The 15,178-nt window shown below is 40.9% G+C and overlaps 2 protein-coding genes across 2 annotated transcripts; one reads left to right on the forward strand and one right to left on the reverse strand.

Annotated features, from left to right (window-relative positions):
* Nucleotides 1–919: 919 nt before the first annotated feature.
* zswim2 (zinc finger, SWIM-type containing 2) lies at nucleotides 920–4,760 on the forward strand. Its single transcript, XM_053314261.1, has 9 exons — nucleotides 920–1,069; nucleotides 1,185–1,261; nucleotides 1,717–1,757; nucleotides 2,053–2,287; nucleotides 2,611–2,862; nucleotides 2,984–3,068; nucleotides 3,263–3,345; nucleotides 3,502–3,670; nucleotides 4,065–4,760. Exons 1-9 carry the CDS (start codon nucleotides 920–922, stop codon nucleotides 4,758–4,760), a joined length of 1,788 nt encoding a protein of 595 aa, XP_053170236.1.
* Nucleotides 4,761–8,297: 3,537 nt separating this feature from the next.
* On the reverse strand, nucleotides 8,298–14,917 carry fam171b (family with sequence similarity 171 member B). Its single transcript, XM_053314632.1, has 8 exons — nucleotides 14,692–14,917; nucleotides 13,042–13,275; nucleotides 11,295–11,387; nucleotides 10,918–11,076; nucleotides 10,492–10,662; nucleotides 10,219–10,335; nucleotides 10,015–10,138; nucleotides 8,298–9,621 (listed from the first exon to the last, which is right to left on the reverse strand). The coding sequence occupies exons 1-8, from the start codon at nucleotides 14,915–14,917 to the stop codon at nucleotides 8,298–8,300; spliced, it is 2,448 nt and encodes an 815-aa protein (XP_053170607.1).
* Nucleotides 14,918–15,178: the final 261 nt, after the last annotated feature.

The following is a 15,178-nucleotide window of genomic DNA, read 5'->3' on the forward strand; positions in this document are numbered from 1 at the left end:
GGTTTTTGTTGACAGGTGTTTGTAATTAACAGCTAGTTCATGTTAAGGTAGCAGCTCTTGCTAGTAACGTACTAAAATGTTAATTTGCTGTCTTAAACTCGGACAATACTCGGCTCCGTCAAAGCTGTGGGGATAAAATAAAAACGTCCAATAACCCCATGTAAGTCAGACTATTATCATGTCAGGTTATGTTCAAAATTAAACTAGTTTAACCACTCCTAAACAATACTTTGGCAACTTTGCTATCCTGAGCAAACGTCCTCTTCGTGTTTTCACCTGTTAAGTGTATAGTTTCACATTAACAGCTCCATGAGAAAACTTACTGAACCAATTTAGTAGTTATTAAAGGCTACCTTTTCATTAATTATATTAATTTATTTTACTTAATTGGCTTTTCTCTGTTATGGACCGGTGATGATTTATATTTTTTGTATTTCATATCTTATATTATTAATCATATTGTTATTATATATTAGTATTGTTTCCCCTCGTCTATATTATTTGTCTTTTAAGCTATATTAAAGCTGTTATTAGCTTATATTTTACCCTGTTGTTATTATTAGAGCTTTTAAATCTGTTGTTTTCTCATTTAATTTTCATCATTTTTATTTTTTTGTTGTCTTTTCAATCTATGTCATCTCTTTAATCTTGTTATTTCACTCTTTTACCACTACTGTTTGTCTTATTCTATTTTATTTTGAAGAACTTTGTTGCATAAACCTGTAAAGTTTGATTGATTGATAAAAAGAAACAGATTCCTAAGACAAGACATTTTTAAAAGCAAAATTACGATGTATCAGCCAACACCCAAACTTTACATCACATTTCATTAACGCTTTGTTAGTTTTTAGATACCCTCTGCCTGTATGTAAAATTCACACTCGATGGTTGATGCCATTTTCCATTGTGCAGTGACAGGATGTTCAGGAAGACTGTCTGGAGGAACACAGTCAATGATGCAGTAAGTTTCCACCAGGACCAAGCCCTCAACACAACTATATTTCTCCTTAAGACTTACGGCCCGACAGGATTTCTCCTCAGAGAGGAGGGAGAAGCTAGAAACTTTAAGGTGACTCCTATATTCCTGAAACTTCCAACCAAATTCTGCCCTTTCTTGTACTGATTCAGTATGTTGCACATTAACAACAGAGTCGTGGATACGTGTTTTGTGTTGTTCTTCACAGGTGTGCTTGGGTGACCCACATACGTGCACGTGCCCTGTGTTCTCCAGGGAGCAGGAGCCATGCAAACACATCTGCTGGTATATATGACACAAAAAATAATATAAGAAGAAACTCTTAGCGAGAGATATTTCCAGAGTTATCTTTTTTTCCGTATGAACATTATATGCAGCATTATCAGAAGAACAGTGTTATTTAGTGCTACATATAGACTGTAGCACATGGCAAAATTGACATGATGTGCTAGACTGTGACTATGACAGAAAACCAGGGAAGGATAATTGATTTTTTGCAGGACTGAGCAGTCTCAGTACTTTTTAACCAAATTGTATCTGTTGCACAAAGCATTAAACTGTCAATTGATAAAACTTGGATTGTCAGTGTTCCTTACTTTTTTGATCAAATATTGTCTGATTTTCAATAGAATTTAGTTCTGTTTTTGCTATATCTAAAATTTGGGCATGGCTGTATTGTTACGACAACAAAAGATTTATGTTTGATTTTATTTGAACCTCCTAATCTTTTATCATTACAGGATTTTATTGCGGAAATTCAAACTACCCAGAGAGCACGAGTGTAAGTTGTTTGAATGAATTGTAGATGTTCTTTTATTAGTTTAATATGGGGGCACTGAAGGGCAAACGACAATGACAAAAAGAAAAACATGATGACATGAACAAAATGATTATTATTTATTAAAATCTCTACCACACCCACCATTTAGCTCCAGAACAAATTCCCCCACACATTTACCACCATACAGATAATTTATAGACTCACTGACTGTTTTAGGTATAACAAAGAAAGAATGGATCCACCCTTTGTACGTGCACATTTGCTGACATTTAATGTTAAAAATAACTTTTTCCAGATTCCTTTCAGCGTGGACTTGTGGAGAGACAGATCTTGGAGGTACTCCATGGTTTACACCAAACAAGAGCCCACCGGACGGAAAATGATTTTTCTGCTGCTTCTGGGACCGTGAGCCAACCAGTCACGGGCCAGGAGGCTGGAAGCGTCTGCCGGAAAGTGATCCAAGCCCAGGATGTGTGTCCCATCTGTCAAGAGGAGCTGTTGGAGAAGAAACAGCCTGTGTCTTACTGCAGGTGTGTTGGCCGCTGCAGTTGGGCTGGGGTTTGTCAAACTTGTTATTGTTTCAGTGCAGTCATGTTTCAGGATGATGTAACATGTTGTAGTCAACTTTTGCTGCACCACTGGCCAGAAAATGACCCTTCACAACATTTTCAGTCCCACTACAACACATCCAGCTGTTGACATAAAGCATGTTTAGTGGAAACCACCCACACATATTTCCGTATGTAATAAAAATAGGCTCCATATCGCACAAAGGAAGAGGAAATGTCATTCAAACATAAAGAAATGATGTAGAAAATCTTTATTTGCATGTTGATGCTTTCCCTTTTTCCAGGTTTGGTTGTGGCAATAATGTCCACATCTCTTGCATGAAGGTGTGGGCGGATCACCAGCAGCTCTCAGACAGGGAGGAGACGGTGAGGTGCCCCTTGTGCAGGGAGGACTTCAGCTCTTTGAAGTTGCTGCAGGAGCAGGTAAAAAACGCAGCCAGGCTCTCCACTGCTGCGGAAAGAGAGAAGCCAGACAGACACCTGGGAGTTCTTTGTAACAGCTGCCGTGTCAGCCCTATCACCGGCAAATGTTTCAAGTAAGCCAGGGGCAATGTAGTGTATTTAATGTGACTGTAACTATTGTTTTGTAAACCCCTAAACTGTCATTTCAGATATTGTGATGCTAAATAAATGATCTACCTCACTTTCTCTTTTCAGATGCACAGTCTGTAGTTACTTCTATTTGTGTGAGGACTGCTCAAAGAAGAGCTGCCACCCAAAGCATCTGTTTGCTTCCCGAATAGTGAGTTATGTTGGATTCAGAATCAGCTTTGAATTATCCTTGTACTGCATCAGATGTACTATTACTGTTTGTAAAGCCACAGGTTTAAACTACATTAAGGCCAAACAAGCTGGTGTAACAATGATCTTAATGTAAAACAACCACTGTTAGAGGCTGATAAATACACACATCTAAAAACTCTCAACTCCAAACAGAGGAGGAGAGAGAAGTGGCGGCTAGTAACAGAGCATGTGAGCGATGACACAAAGGGAGCAACTGCTAAGCCAGCAAATCACAGGCAAGTTATATCAAGAGCATCCTTTTCATCTTTATTAAACAGAAATTCACTCAAGATTTCCTGAGTGTGATATCAAAGGTAAATCTCTTGCTGTTTACTGACAATACAGTTTTTCATAGAATATTTTTGCTCTGTATTTCCCATTTCGGTCCTCAGCATCACCCCTGTAGCTGCAGACCCTCTACCCGAAAATGTTTTGGGTTGTCTGCCCGCCATCAGGGTGAGATCAGGGTCTCGGCTCTTGGATGAGGGACAGCAGTGTCGAGTTTGTCTGCAGTGTTTTGCCCTAGGCCAGCAAGTCCGAACTCTGCCCTGCCATCACAAGGTAAACCTCTTCACTGTGTGCTGGCATTACCTTAATGTCACTATAATATTTTAAATCATAAATCTCAAATTCATGGCCAGCATTTTTTTCAGTTTTAGTAACACAATCTAGTACACTAAAAATCCTAAATTTTCATCAAAAAAAATGTGGACAAAGCTTGATACTTAGTCAACAGCTTTAAAAAATGGGTCAGACTGCAAAGTATCTGTGTATCAACATTTGGGGAACTACATCAAGTAGCTAGAATAATAGCAGCACCCAGAGTGCTGAGACTTCCTGTTTAACTAAAAAATCATAATGACTAAAACAAATGTCACACAAAACACTTTATAGAGAACCCCTCCTCTGTCTCCCCCCCCCCATTCCCCCCCTCACATGTTGACACACGCTTCAGTTCCACGTGGACTGTGTGGACGGGATCCTGCGGAAGTCAAACTCCTGCCCCTTGGATGGATATGTCATTTATAGTCCCTTGACTTGGAGAACCAGTGAAAGGAAGACATCCCCTAAGCTGGCCTCCTGCTTTTCCAGCGACTGTTCCAAACAACCAGAAAATAACTTAAAGGACCTGTTCATCCCTGGAGTGGCACTGCGGGCCAAGAATATAAAAGTCACTCCCTCGCATGGTGCTCTAAACTTAGAGGTACTAACAGGCTCTTCAATACCTTTAAGCATCCCACAAAATCGAATGGCTGAAAGATTTGAAGATTTGTGCATCACAACAACAGATACTGTAACACAAAGAGAAGAAAGAGCTTTGCAGAACAACTCAAATAGTGTTTCTCCTGATAGCAGTTCCTCTGATCACCTGAGGAAGTCTGATTCAGACAGACTCAGAGTCAGCACCATTAAAAACAGGATTGCACCGGTGCCAAAAATCAAAGAGAAACCGGAAGCTAACCTTTTTGTAGGTTTGTGGAGACCAGAATCAGACAACACAACTACAGTGGCTTTTAATGCCAGGCGAACTAGACCGCAGCCTAAACCAAGAGGCACAGTAACCACTCACGACACAAACAACAAACATCTGTCAGAGCTAAGAATGACTGGAGTCTTGATAAACACACAGCATCAGAAGAAGGAGACTTAAAAATGTTTTTGAATGTTTGATCTTAGATGGGTTGAATGTTTTAGGCTTGGATTAAATTCATGTAGTGCAAGAAATCAGCAAATATACATGTATAACCTTTGATCTGAAATATGTGGAAAATATTGCTAAAATAAAATGTCTACATAATACACTATACTAGTATACTTGAAAGTTCTTGAGTGATTAGGCTTCAGAGCAAGGATTTGAATCAAGTAAGTTTATTAATTTAGTGCACAAAAAAGGCAAGACTAATAACACTACCATAATTACAGAGGTAAACACAAGAGGTGCCCACTTTTGGAAGAAACAAAAGCCCATAAGGTTCAATGGCTGGACACAAGAGGAGCACACTATAGAACACATTAAAATCAGTACAAATACATTCAGCGAGATCACTTAAAAACATGTGTGGCAGTAGGTTTGTTTTGCTTGTCAAGAATTATCAGCACAAAGAGTTCACAAACTACTCCACATGTTGCCGTTTTAGCAGGGATATACTGTGTCTTAAAGCCGATGACTAGCAGTTTGTAACCATACTCATTCATTTGTAAGCATACTGAATGATTAAGTGCTCAACTTGTTGCTACATTTAAAATGACAAAGCTCAGGTTTTTGTGCACCCCTTTAGAAAGACACGCACTCTTTAGGCTTAAACATAAATTAAAAAAAATCATATCAATAACACATCTCATGATAGTCGCTTGAAAACTGTGTCATTCAGTCACTCAGTGAAACACACTGATGCACCTCTCAGACCTTTTTAGATGGAAGAAAAACAGCACTAAATAAATTAAATCACGGTCACATTATACATAGAATGCTGCATGACTATATACACAAAAGAACACATGAATGTACAAAATCGAACTTCATACATACAAAGTGAACTCACCAGTGAATAGGTTTAACAGTGGTACTATGACGGAAGACTAAATATAGTAAAACTGCTGCTGCAACTTTGCAGCAACAACAAAATTGAAATAACATTTTACAGTAAATATTGCTGAATCTTTGCTGTTAATTGTGGTGTATGTTTTGCCAAACTCAACATTTTTGCCATTTTTGTAGTCGCCTATTTACACACTGAAAATGTTTCTGAAGATACTGTGTGCCAGTGTAACAAATGTGGCACATATTAAAGTGTGGAGTGCGTTATTTGACTCAACAGCTGCCATATCAATTAGTAGAGGACAGATATGAAAGGCAGGCATATGTGTGACCTAGTTGATTTACATTTTTAGTGTAGTAAAATACTTTTGCGTATACATATTTGTTGAAAATTGGTTACACCCAAACAAGACTAAGACTCTACAGCTATGCTAGCAGCTCTGTGAGGCTGTATTTAGGCACAGAGGGGCTTTGAGCTAAATGCTAACAGCAGCATGCTAACATGCTCACAGTGACAACGCTCACATGCTGATGTTTAGGTGGTACAATCTTAGTATGGCATGTTAGCACGCTAACATTAGCTGATTAGCACTAAACACAGGGTACAGCTGAGGCTGGTGGGAATGTCATTCATTTTGTAAGTATTCAGTCAAAAATGGTTAAAGATTAAAGATAGATTAAAGGTTCAGAGGTGATTAAAGTGGTTATAATTCATCCTGGGGCAGAGAGGCATGAATGTGTCTAACAAATTTATAACAATCCATTCAATAGCTGTTGAAACATTTGACTCAAAACCACAAATTTCAACCTCATGGTGGCACTAGTGGAAAATCAGGGGATCCCTACAGTCATTACAGTTCATCCACTGGCCACCATGAATCACTGTCAAAATATTTCAGTCTGAGCCAAAGTGGTAAACCAACAGACCCACATTTACCACCCCTAAATGACCACTCTTTTATTTAAAACTATCTTCATCTACTTCAATCATATGTATAAAAACAAAAAGTCATCCCCTAGTCAAGCTGATGAGGATGTAAACATTTTTTTGTTGTATCAGTATACGATTTGGTGATAAAAGCAAATCTCCAAGGCACCAAACTTAAACTTGAGTTGAGAAAATAGATAACTGTTACTGTACATGACAAGGTGTCCAGTTGTTAAAATTAAGGTAATAATAATAATGCACAACTTGGGTGGGGGGCTAAGAATTGTATGATATGAGACAAAGGGAATTGGGGTCCATAACTTAACATTGCAAATGATTAATTTAATTTTAATTTTAATAGGAAAACTGATAAACTCAAAGTTGTGCAGTTTTTGTTTCAGGCTGCGAACAGTTGTTTGTTTTACAGTTGTTTATGTTTTTTTTGTTTTTTTTGTCAGACAGGTGATCAGACACTCTCCAGTCACACCAGTGAATCCCACAAAACACACCATGCCATCTTTTCGTGCTTAGCTTTAGCCAACTCTACAGATATCCAGGGATGTGGCTAAAATGATATTTCTTGGGATGTTGTGGTGTTTTTTGGTGCGATTCTTACATTGTGATAACCATAATCTTCGCAGTATTATTGTTATAATAGTTACTCAGCAGCACAACACAGTCTCCTGTCAAGACTAGATGATGAAATGAATCATTCAATCACGTAATATTCTAACAGCTATGAGGATGTAATGTTAGCTCTACAGTAAAATGCAAAGTATTTTCATACACACAAGAAAACATTCATTTTCATGCATTCTAAAACAACAAGGCTTAAAACCTTGAATATCAGGTGTGGAAACTTCAAAATGGCAGCTTAGATTTACAATGTACATAAGTGTTTTACTCCAAAATGCATCAGGATCCATGGTTGGAGTCGGTCACGGGTGGAAAGCTAAATTCTTTTTACTCCAAAAATCTGATATGAAGAAGCATTTTATGTCATGAGTTAAAAACCTGAATTTGTTTGATGGTGGTGATTCCAATAGTGACAAAACAAGAGTCTTTTCATAAACCCTGGAGTCTCTCTCTCTTTTTTTTATTTTTATTTTTATAGGTAAAATGAGGCAGTACGATCAAAACGACATGTCCGCACTGCAAACCGGGAAAGCTTTTGTGTGTTATTTAATTTATAGCAGGCATTTATGGTGAGGATAAGTGCACTACACATAAACCTGTATCTGTGTCCCTCCTGCAAACTCACCAGATTTTACTAAATATAGACAAATACTGTGCCTTACATAATCATAATTAATTATTACAGGCAGAAAGAAGGCACCCTCTATAATGCCAGTACTGGGGACTGTGGGATATCGTGTTCACATGGACATTTTGCTGTGAAGAATCCCGCTGGTGATCTTCAGATTTGGGAGAATGGAGTGAACATGGTGCGCAAACTTGTCTAACAGCAGCTACATAATGCTTCAACATGACATTGATCCTGCTTTTATTTCTTGAGCTAACTTATGCATTCTTTGGCAAAGTTGTACAATCACACAACTCAAGAACAACAATGCCTGTGGGAGCACAAGTGAAAACTAATTTGGATCATTCAGCACTGATGACACCATGTGATGAAGAAAGCTCAGCGTGTGTTTGGGTGGTTAATGGGACATTTAAAGTGAAGCACTGATGAAAATCAAAACGCTTGAATGAGCCATGCTCTAACTTCGCTTGGTCAGAGGTCTCCCCTCGCGGACATGCTTAGCACTCCTCTTTTCCGTTTTCCCCTTCTCCCTCACCTTCCTCAGGCGCCGTGGAGGAGGCGTCCCTCTGGACTCGCTGTCCTCCTGAGCGCTGGATGTATCCATCCCGTCTCGCTCCTCAGGAATATTGGGAATAGCCCCACTGCTCCCATCTAAAATGTTTCTCAGGGAAGGGTCCTCTGGCGTACAGGTAGCAGTGTTGCCACTCTCACTACTGCTCAGGTCCTGCTCTTCACAGTACCGCCCCCGGCTGTGGTACGGCAGCGAAGAGGCCCTGATGGAAGGCCTGTCGCGTTCTGCCTCGCGGATGTTCTGCAGGGGCTCGTTCATGTCCACCCCCGAGTCCAGGCTGGTGTCGTTGCTGCTAGGCGGGCGGTGGCGGCTCTGCAGCTCAATGATGGAGTGACGTACCTGGGCAGCCGGCTTCCCGTCTAATGATACGAACCAGGCCCTTGGGTGAGATGATGAGGACTTGCCCCGGGTCAGCTCTAGCAAGGTGCGCTCTGAGATCCCCTGCAGCTCGCTGGGCACACCGTGCCCACTGCTGAAGGCCTCCATACCAGCTGCCTCATTGAGAGTCCCAGGCACAGAGACGGAAGATTCAAGGAGGTTACTGTAGCATCCCCACACAACAGGGTTAGGGCCTTGGCTTTGGGGAGGAGTCTCGAGAGGCTGAGGCTCGTCTTGGTTGCTCTTCTGTGGGCTGCTTCTACCTTGGGAGTGGTGGTGAGGGACTTTGGGCAGTGTCTGGGTGTAGCTGTCTTTACTTGCAGGCTCTGTGTGAGCATCATACTCAACTCCATTGCGGGGGAAAGTAGCAGATTTACAGCCTAACATTTGCTGCTCCTGAGCACTGAAAAGCTCAGGGGCCTGAATAATGGCCACTGGCTGGTTGTAGATATGAACCAGCTTATCTTGAAAGAAGTTAGAGTCAGAGTTGATGTTAGCCCGGTTCTGTTCCGATTTCTCCCGAAGCCGAGCCACATCTTCACTGTTGATGTAGTGAGAAATCTGCTGGGGACCTTTGATCCGATCCAGAGTGATATTCTCATAAAGAGAAGCTGCTGAGCGACTCCCAGGGTCCTCCACGTAGATGTTGTAGTTGGCTTTGTGCCTCGGCGTGGACGAGGGCTCACACTGGACGCTGCAGGAGGCGAGGCTGTTGTTGCCAGAATGGAACAGCAAACCCTCCTCCATGTGAGTGGAGGTGGTTTGGTCTTTTTTCACCACTGTGAGTTTGGAAAAACGTGCTCTCCTCCTCCTGGGCTCTCGATGTGAACCTCTGTATATGGGAGACAGAGAAGTCAGGGCTTCACAGGGCTGCTCTCCAAACATGTTAGGTAGATTAAGGGATTTATTAATTTTACATAGCACACACTACTTTTATTTATTTGGTTCAATCTCCTTAAATGAGCAATGGTTCAATTCTATGGTGCAATTATTTCATATAATTTTTTGTCCAGATTAAAGGTAAAGAGGTCAGAAATGTCAAAAATGAAAGCTTTGAACAGTTAATATCATAGAAATAGCCTATGAATGTTTTTACATACAGTCATTCTGAAAATAAATGTGTAATTTAATTACTACGACTAAGTGCATAATCTGTAATGTACAAGACAGAAATATGTGTTTTATATACTGTTAAGAATATATAGACTGACTGGATATTTCTTACCCGCAGTGACACAGCAACACAGAGAGAAACCCAATCACGATAGCCAGCGTTCCTCCCATTATTCCCATCAGCAGGTAGGTGTGGTATGATATGAATTCCAGAGAGCTTCCATGTCCCATATAATCTAAGTGGTTAAATGTATAGATCGGCGTCAGATATTTATGACTACGTGACGTAATGTCGGCACATGAGGTGTGTATTTACCGTTTGAAGAGGGCACTGGGGCAGCGATCCAGTAGCCGAGGTGGGAAGCGGTGTAGGTCCAAACCAGCTCATCACCAACTGCTTTCACTATTCCCAGACCTTGATTCTCCCAGGCACCTTCAAACAGCAAAAAAATGGAGCTCTCAACTTTATATCATCAGCCGTTGTGTATTTCTCTCTCTCCACCTGTGTATTGATCTTATTTTTCATGTGTTAAGTTTCACTCTATATTGAGGTGAGATTTAGTTGCCCCTCTGTAACATTAATTCCTACCCATCTTCAGATTGAAAGCCCAGGCTGGCACAGTATCAGAGGCTCGGAAGTGGGTGTTGTGTCCCAGGGGCATGCTGATTTGGATCGGTCCTCGAACTTGGAGCTCCTCACCACCAGAGTACAGCAGGATGCTGACAGCTGCCACCGCCTTCAGCTCGATGCTTCTGAACACTGTAGACGCGTGAGGTAAGTTGATGTTAGGTACCCTTTTTCTAAAGAATAATATTAAAAAACGTGTACACATAATCTTTCAATCTATTTATAATCTGGAATAAACTTTCACTAGAATTTGTGAAAAACTGATGAAGAAATGTTTAGGAGCTGTTTTTATTTTAGTTTGGTGCACAGTTTTCAAAAATCATGCGCCTTATTTCCCCAAGCAATACAAACCAAAGCAATGTTAATGTGGCCTTCGTTAACGCTCACCTGATTTGTTGATGATGACGCCTGGAGTACAGTTGACGCAGTCCTTTGCTAGGTGGTGCTGTGGCACTGTCAGGTAGGCTGTCACTGAGGAGATGTTGCTCTTGTCAGAGATTGTTAGGAGGTTCTTGGGGAACTTAACCTTTGGCTGAGAGGAGCTGTCTGTGAAAAGAAGATGGGATAGGAACAATATGGTTTACATAGATAATAATGTATTTCAAAAGACCAGTAGAAATAGAGACACATGTCATTTTAAAGTAGCTCATTCTGTGAAAAACTATCAACCTTTCAGGAAAAAAGTGTGGTTTTCAGCTAAAAAATAGAAAAATAGGTTTTTACACTGTTGAATTTGAATTGCTCGTGAAAGTATGTTGACATACCAGGTAGTTTCCTGGTGATGAGGACCGAGTCTTCAAACAGCCAGATGTTCCCTTGGCTGTGAGGGAGCAGCAGCAGCGTCACAGCAGAGAAAACTGCAGAGAGATTAAAAAAAACACAAGCAAGTTGTAAATAATGCAAGAGTCAATTTACTGAACTGACATAGATCAAAAGTGACAAACTGTGTTTGGTAATCTCCATTTCTATCTACTTTTTATGTGAATATGTAGATATACCTAGTTGGGCTTTTACATAATCAATGAATCGTTGACCTTTAAAATGTTACAAAATTGCAAAAGATGCTGATCACAATATCCCAGAAACCCAAAAAGCATATTAAACATAAAGCTTAAGCGATAAATATCATGTGTTTCTTTCAGGTAGTTTTGGATATAATACAAGATACTGTATGTTGCATACGTAGCTTGCAGGCCTATATTACCACCAGCAGATGGCACTATCACTACAGGACTCCCTTTTTAGGGTTCAGCTGGTTGTCTGTCTGAGCAGCACAAAAGGGAGGTGCCTCTGATAATGCAGAGCAAAGCAGGTCTCAACAGATGACACTCCATCTGATTTTATCCTTCCAAACACATGCTCCGTGTTCCCTTTCAAACCTCACCTCCCTGCTCCTTTGTGACCAACCTTTTCTGTCTGATCCTGACCGGTAAGAGGACATAAGGACACAGACAATAGAGTAAGACCCAGGCCCCCTTTTTATACCGAGAGGAGATCCTTGTGGCTAAACAGTCCCCACCCCCCTCTGCATTTGTTTCGGTGCAGGACAAAGACACTTTGCTGAGGCAGGGATACGTTTCACCCGAGCTCGAGTCTCACACCTCGGCTCTACATGCTGCTGTAGAAACAATCAATAAAATGAGTAAAGAACACAGCGTTCAGTTACACTCGACTGTACATTGCTTCCTCTTGAACAAACCTCAGTGACAACGTGTATGTTGTCACAGGCAGTTCATTAATCTATAATGGCCATGAATAATGCAGTTGTGAGAGTGCGTCTGAATATTGTAGCTAACATTACTGTAAATAAGTACTTATAAAATGGTTTCATTAGCCACCAGTTGTACAGTTCAAAGTCTTGCCTGCTTAATTTTTCCTCGATTCTAGTATTTTTTCAACTTTTTAAGTTGCCTTCCAGAGGCTGTTTTTCTACATTTTATTTGTTTACACAGATAAAATAGTGTATGTCCTCACATTAAATCCACTAGTACATTGTAAAAGCTAAATGCTTTAATTGTGTTTGTCCTTTATAGCCTGATCGATATTTGTTGGTAAATCCTCTTTACTTGAAGGGGAGGTCAGGGTCAGCTGTGAGCTGGAGCTGCTCAGGAGTCAGTGTCCAGTAATTTAGCAGATCGACCACAAGGACCTCAATCATATTTTTTTGGTTTGTTTTTGTTTTGTTTTAGTTGTATAAATATATTAATAGAAAATACCTTACCCATCATATAGATGGCAGATGTTAAAGTGTGGTGTGTTATTATTGTTGGTCTGTATTTGCTTTTGACCTTCCAAAATAGTTCCTGTTAATGGGTTAAGAATCATGTTTGATTGAATTGTGTTGACATTTTTAAGTGACCTGATTGAGACACTTTTAATTGCTTGAGGATTTTTATCCAGATGTGAGAAGCCAGGCTGATGCTAGGTAGATCATTTAGAAATACTGAACACAGTGGAATGAAAAACATTTGAGCTGCCATAGTTTGAAGTTTTAAAAGTTGTGGTACTCACTTGGTCTCTTGGTAGTGCTCCAGGGCAGGGGACTGGGGACGTAGCCTTCCATGTTGCCCACCAGGGTCAGACTGATTCCTGGACTGTATGCGACCGAGAGAAGAACCTCACCTCTCTCCCCTGTTTGGGCTGAGCTCCTCAAGGTGTGGTTCACATAAACATCCACTGAAGCCCCCTGCAGGGGCTGTCGAGTCACCATGTCCCTTACCAGGACCTTCAGGGCAAACTGGGTATCTGAAGAGAAGTTGACATGGCAGGGTGACAGACTTAGTAGCATGAGATCAATTAATAATCAGCAATTAATAATCAGAAAGAGATCCCTGCACTCAGCTGATGGTAACACATGTCTTTACATGTGCGCTATCTGTATGCAAACCGGCCTCCACAACATCTCCACTGACATATTCCCTCAGTAACCTTTCTCTCACTATGAAAAAATGATGAGGCAAGCACAGCCGAATCGGTCGGAGGATGAAAAATACATCAAAACCAAGTGACAGCCGAGAGGAAACCGCACACAGAGGCAGTGAGACTCATAGTCGATGAGGTGCTAATCTTCAGTATCACATATGGCATCTCATGTCTCCAGAACATCAACTTTTTCAGCCTTTAAAAAAAATCTAATGAAATATTCATCCAATCCGGGGCAACACATACTGTATGTGTCTTAAATTTCAGCTTTTGATCAGAACATGTGGTCTGTCAGCCTGTTGTTTTTTTAGCATGTCACGCGCTGTGATGTATACATAGTGTGTAATTGTCTGTTAAAGACACTGTTGTGATGAGTTTTGGTGGGGATTTTGGGGGCACTGTACAGGCCCACACCAAATGTAAAGACAGACTTTGTAGTGGTGAGGCCATCAGCGAGCACAGACTTACCTACTGTATCAGCAGAGCAGCATGGATTACCATGCTCTCCATTAATGTATCACCTGCACAGGCCAAAAAAGATAAAAACCCCTAATCCCTCAAAACTCTGCAATATACACCTTAATCCTATTAGTCTGTTGGCCATGAGTGCCTGTGAATAACACCTAATATCTTATCAATAGAAGTAGCCAATCATCACAGTAGCTTGTCATGTAGTTAAAGATAATATACTGTAGATTTGATTTAATGAAGACAGGTGTTGTGCTTTTAATGTCATTTTAAATCTAAAAATAGCCTTTACCTTCTGTCCAAAGCTATATAAAGTGTGTTTAAAGATACAAATTGCTAAAATGAAATAAATTTATAAATGGATCAAAATGATGGAAACAGGTAAACACATCATGTGCAAATATGTATCCAACATATGGGTTTGCCACTCAATTAAACAGGACTGAAGCTTTGGAGAAAAGATTTAAAAAAACAAAACAAAAATATTTTATATATTTTAAAATCGTCATAAAATACTATATATTTTCTTCAGAAATACGCCTTTTGCTTTGTATTGCCTAAACAACAATAACCTACCTATATCTAAATAATGCATGACAATGAATTGGATCATTAACAATAATTAAGCCAGTTAAACAATAACAAATAATACTGGATGCTGCCGCTACCTGCTTCAGCTTTGAGTCACAGATGCTTCCTCTGTTGAAGCTCATTTCCATTTTTCTGTAACAATGACTGGCTAAACAGAGCCGATCATTTGTTTATGTTTACCTGCCGTCAAGGCGGAGGGGGTGAGAAGCCCCCTCGGGGCAGTCGGGTCGGTGGCTGACTGGTCTCCGACCGCGGCGGTGGGGCCATTGTCCCCAGGCGAAGAGGGGGGCAAGCCGCCGCCCTCCTCCGCTGCTCTCACCGCCCCATGATCCAGGCAAGAAATCAAAAGCAACGACGGTAGAAAGAGCAGCAGCGGCGGCGGCAGGTGGCGTTCAGCAGCGGGCATGGCGAGAGGGGGAGCAGGCTCACAGACATAACGGACCGCGAGAAACGAGCTCCGGGGGAGAAGAACGAGGTCCAGCAGTGTGTGTACTTATCACCAAGGCCTCATCCCTCTCACGGTTTCTTGTTATCTTGGTGCGGACGGAAGGGGGAAAAACCCCGTGGAGAAAAGATGCGCTGGTGCTGAGGCTGGGTGTGTGTGGGCAAAGATCGCTTGTGATGTATAGATGTATCACTCGGTCAAAAAATATAAAATACCTGCTCA

Source organism: Scomber japonicus, chromosome 24 (genome assembly GCF_027409825.1).
Source record: "Scomber japonicus isolate fScoJap1 chromosome 24, fScoJap1.pri, whole genome shotgun sequence".
NCBI classification, from domain to species: Eukaryota; Metazoa; Chordata; class Actinopteri; order Scombriformes; family Scombridae; genus Scomber; species Scomber japonicus.

What these genes read in the sequence shown, in the direction of transcription:
- fam171b (XM_053314632.1), bottom strand. Translation starts at nt 14,917, where the DNA reads ATGCCCGCTGCTGAACGCCACCTGCCGCCGCCGCTGCTGCTCTTTCTA. An exon ending in CCCAGTGCCCTCTTCAAACG is followed by an intron (nt 10,139 to 10,218) that starts GTAAATACACAC and finishes TTAACCACTTAG; the next exon opens with ATTATATGGGACATGGAAGC. An exon ending in GTGTTGCTGTGTCACTGCGG is followed by an intron (nt 9,622 to 10,014) that starts GTAAGAAATATC and finishes TCCCATATACAG; the next exon opens with AGGTTCACATCGAGAGCCCA.
- zswim2 (XM_053314261.1), top strand. Translation starts at nt 920, where the DNA reads ATGTTCAGGAAGACTGTCTGGAGGAACACAGTCAATGATGCAGTAAGT. An exon ending in ACTACCCAGAGAGCACGAGT is followed by an intron (nt 1,758 to 2,052) that starts GTAAGTTGTTTG and finishes AACTTTTTCCAG; the next exon opens with ATTCCTTTCAGCGTGGACTT. An exon ending in CTCTGCCCTGCCATCACAAG is followed by an intron (nt 3,671 to 4,064) that starts GTAAACCTCTTC and finishes CACACGCTTCAG; the next exon opens with TTCCACGTGGACTGTGTGGA.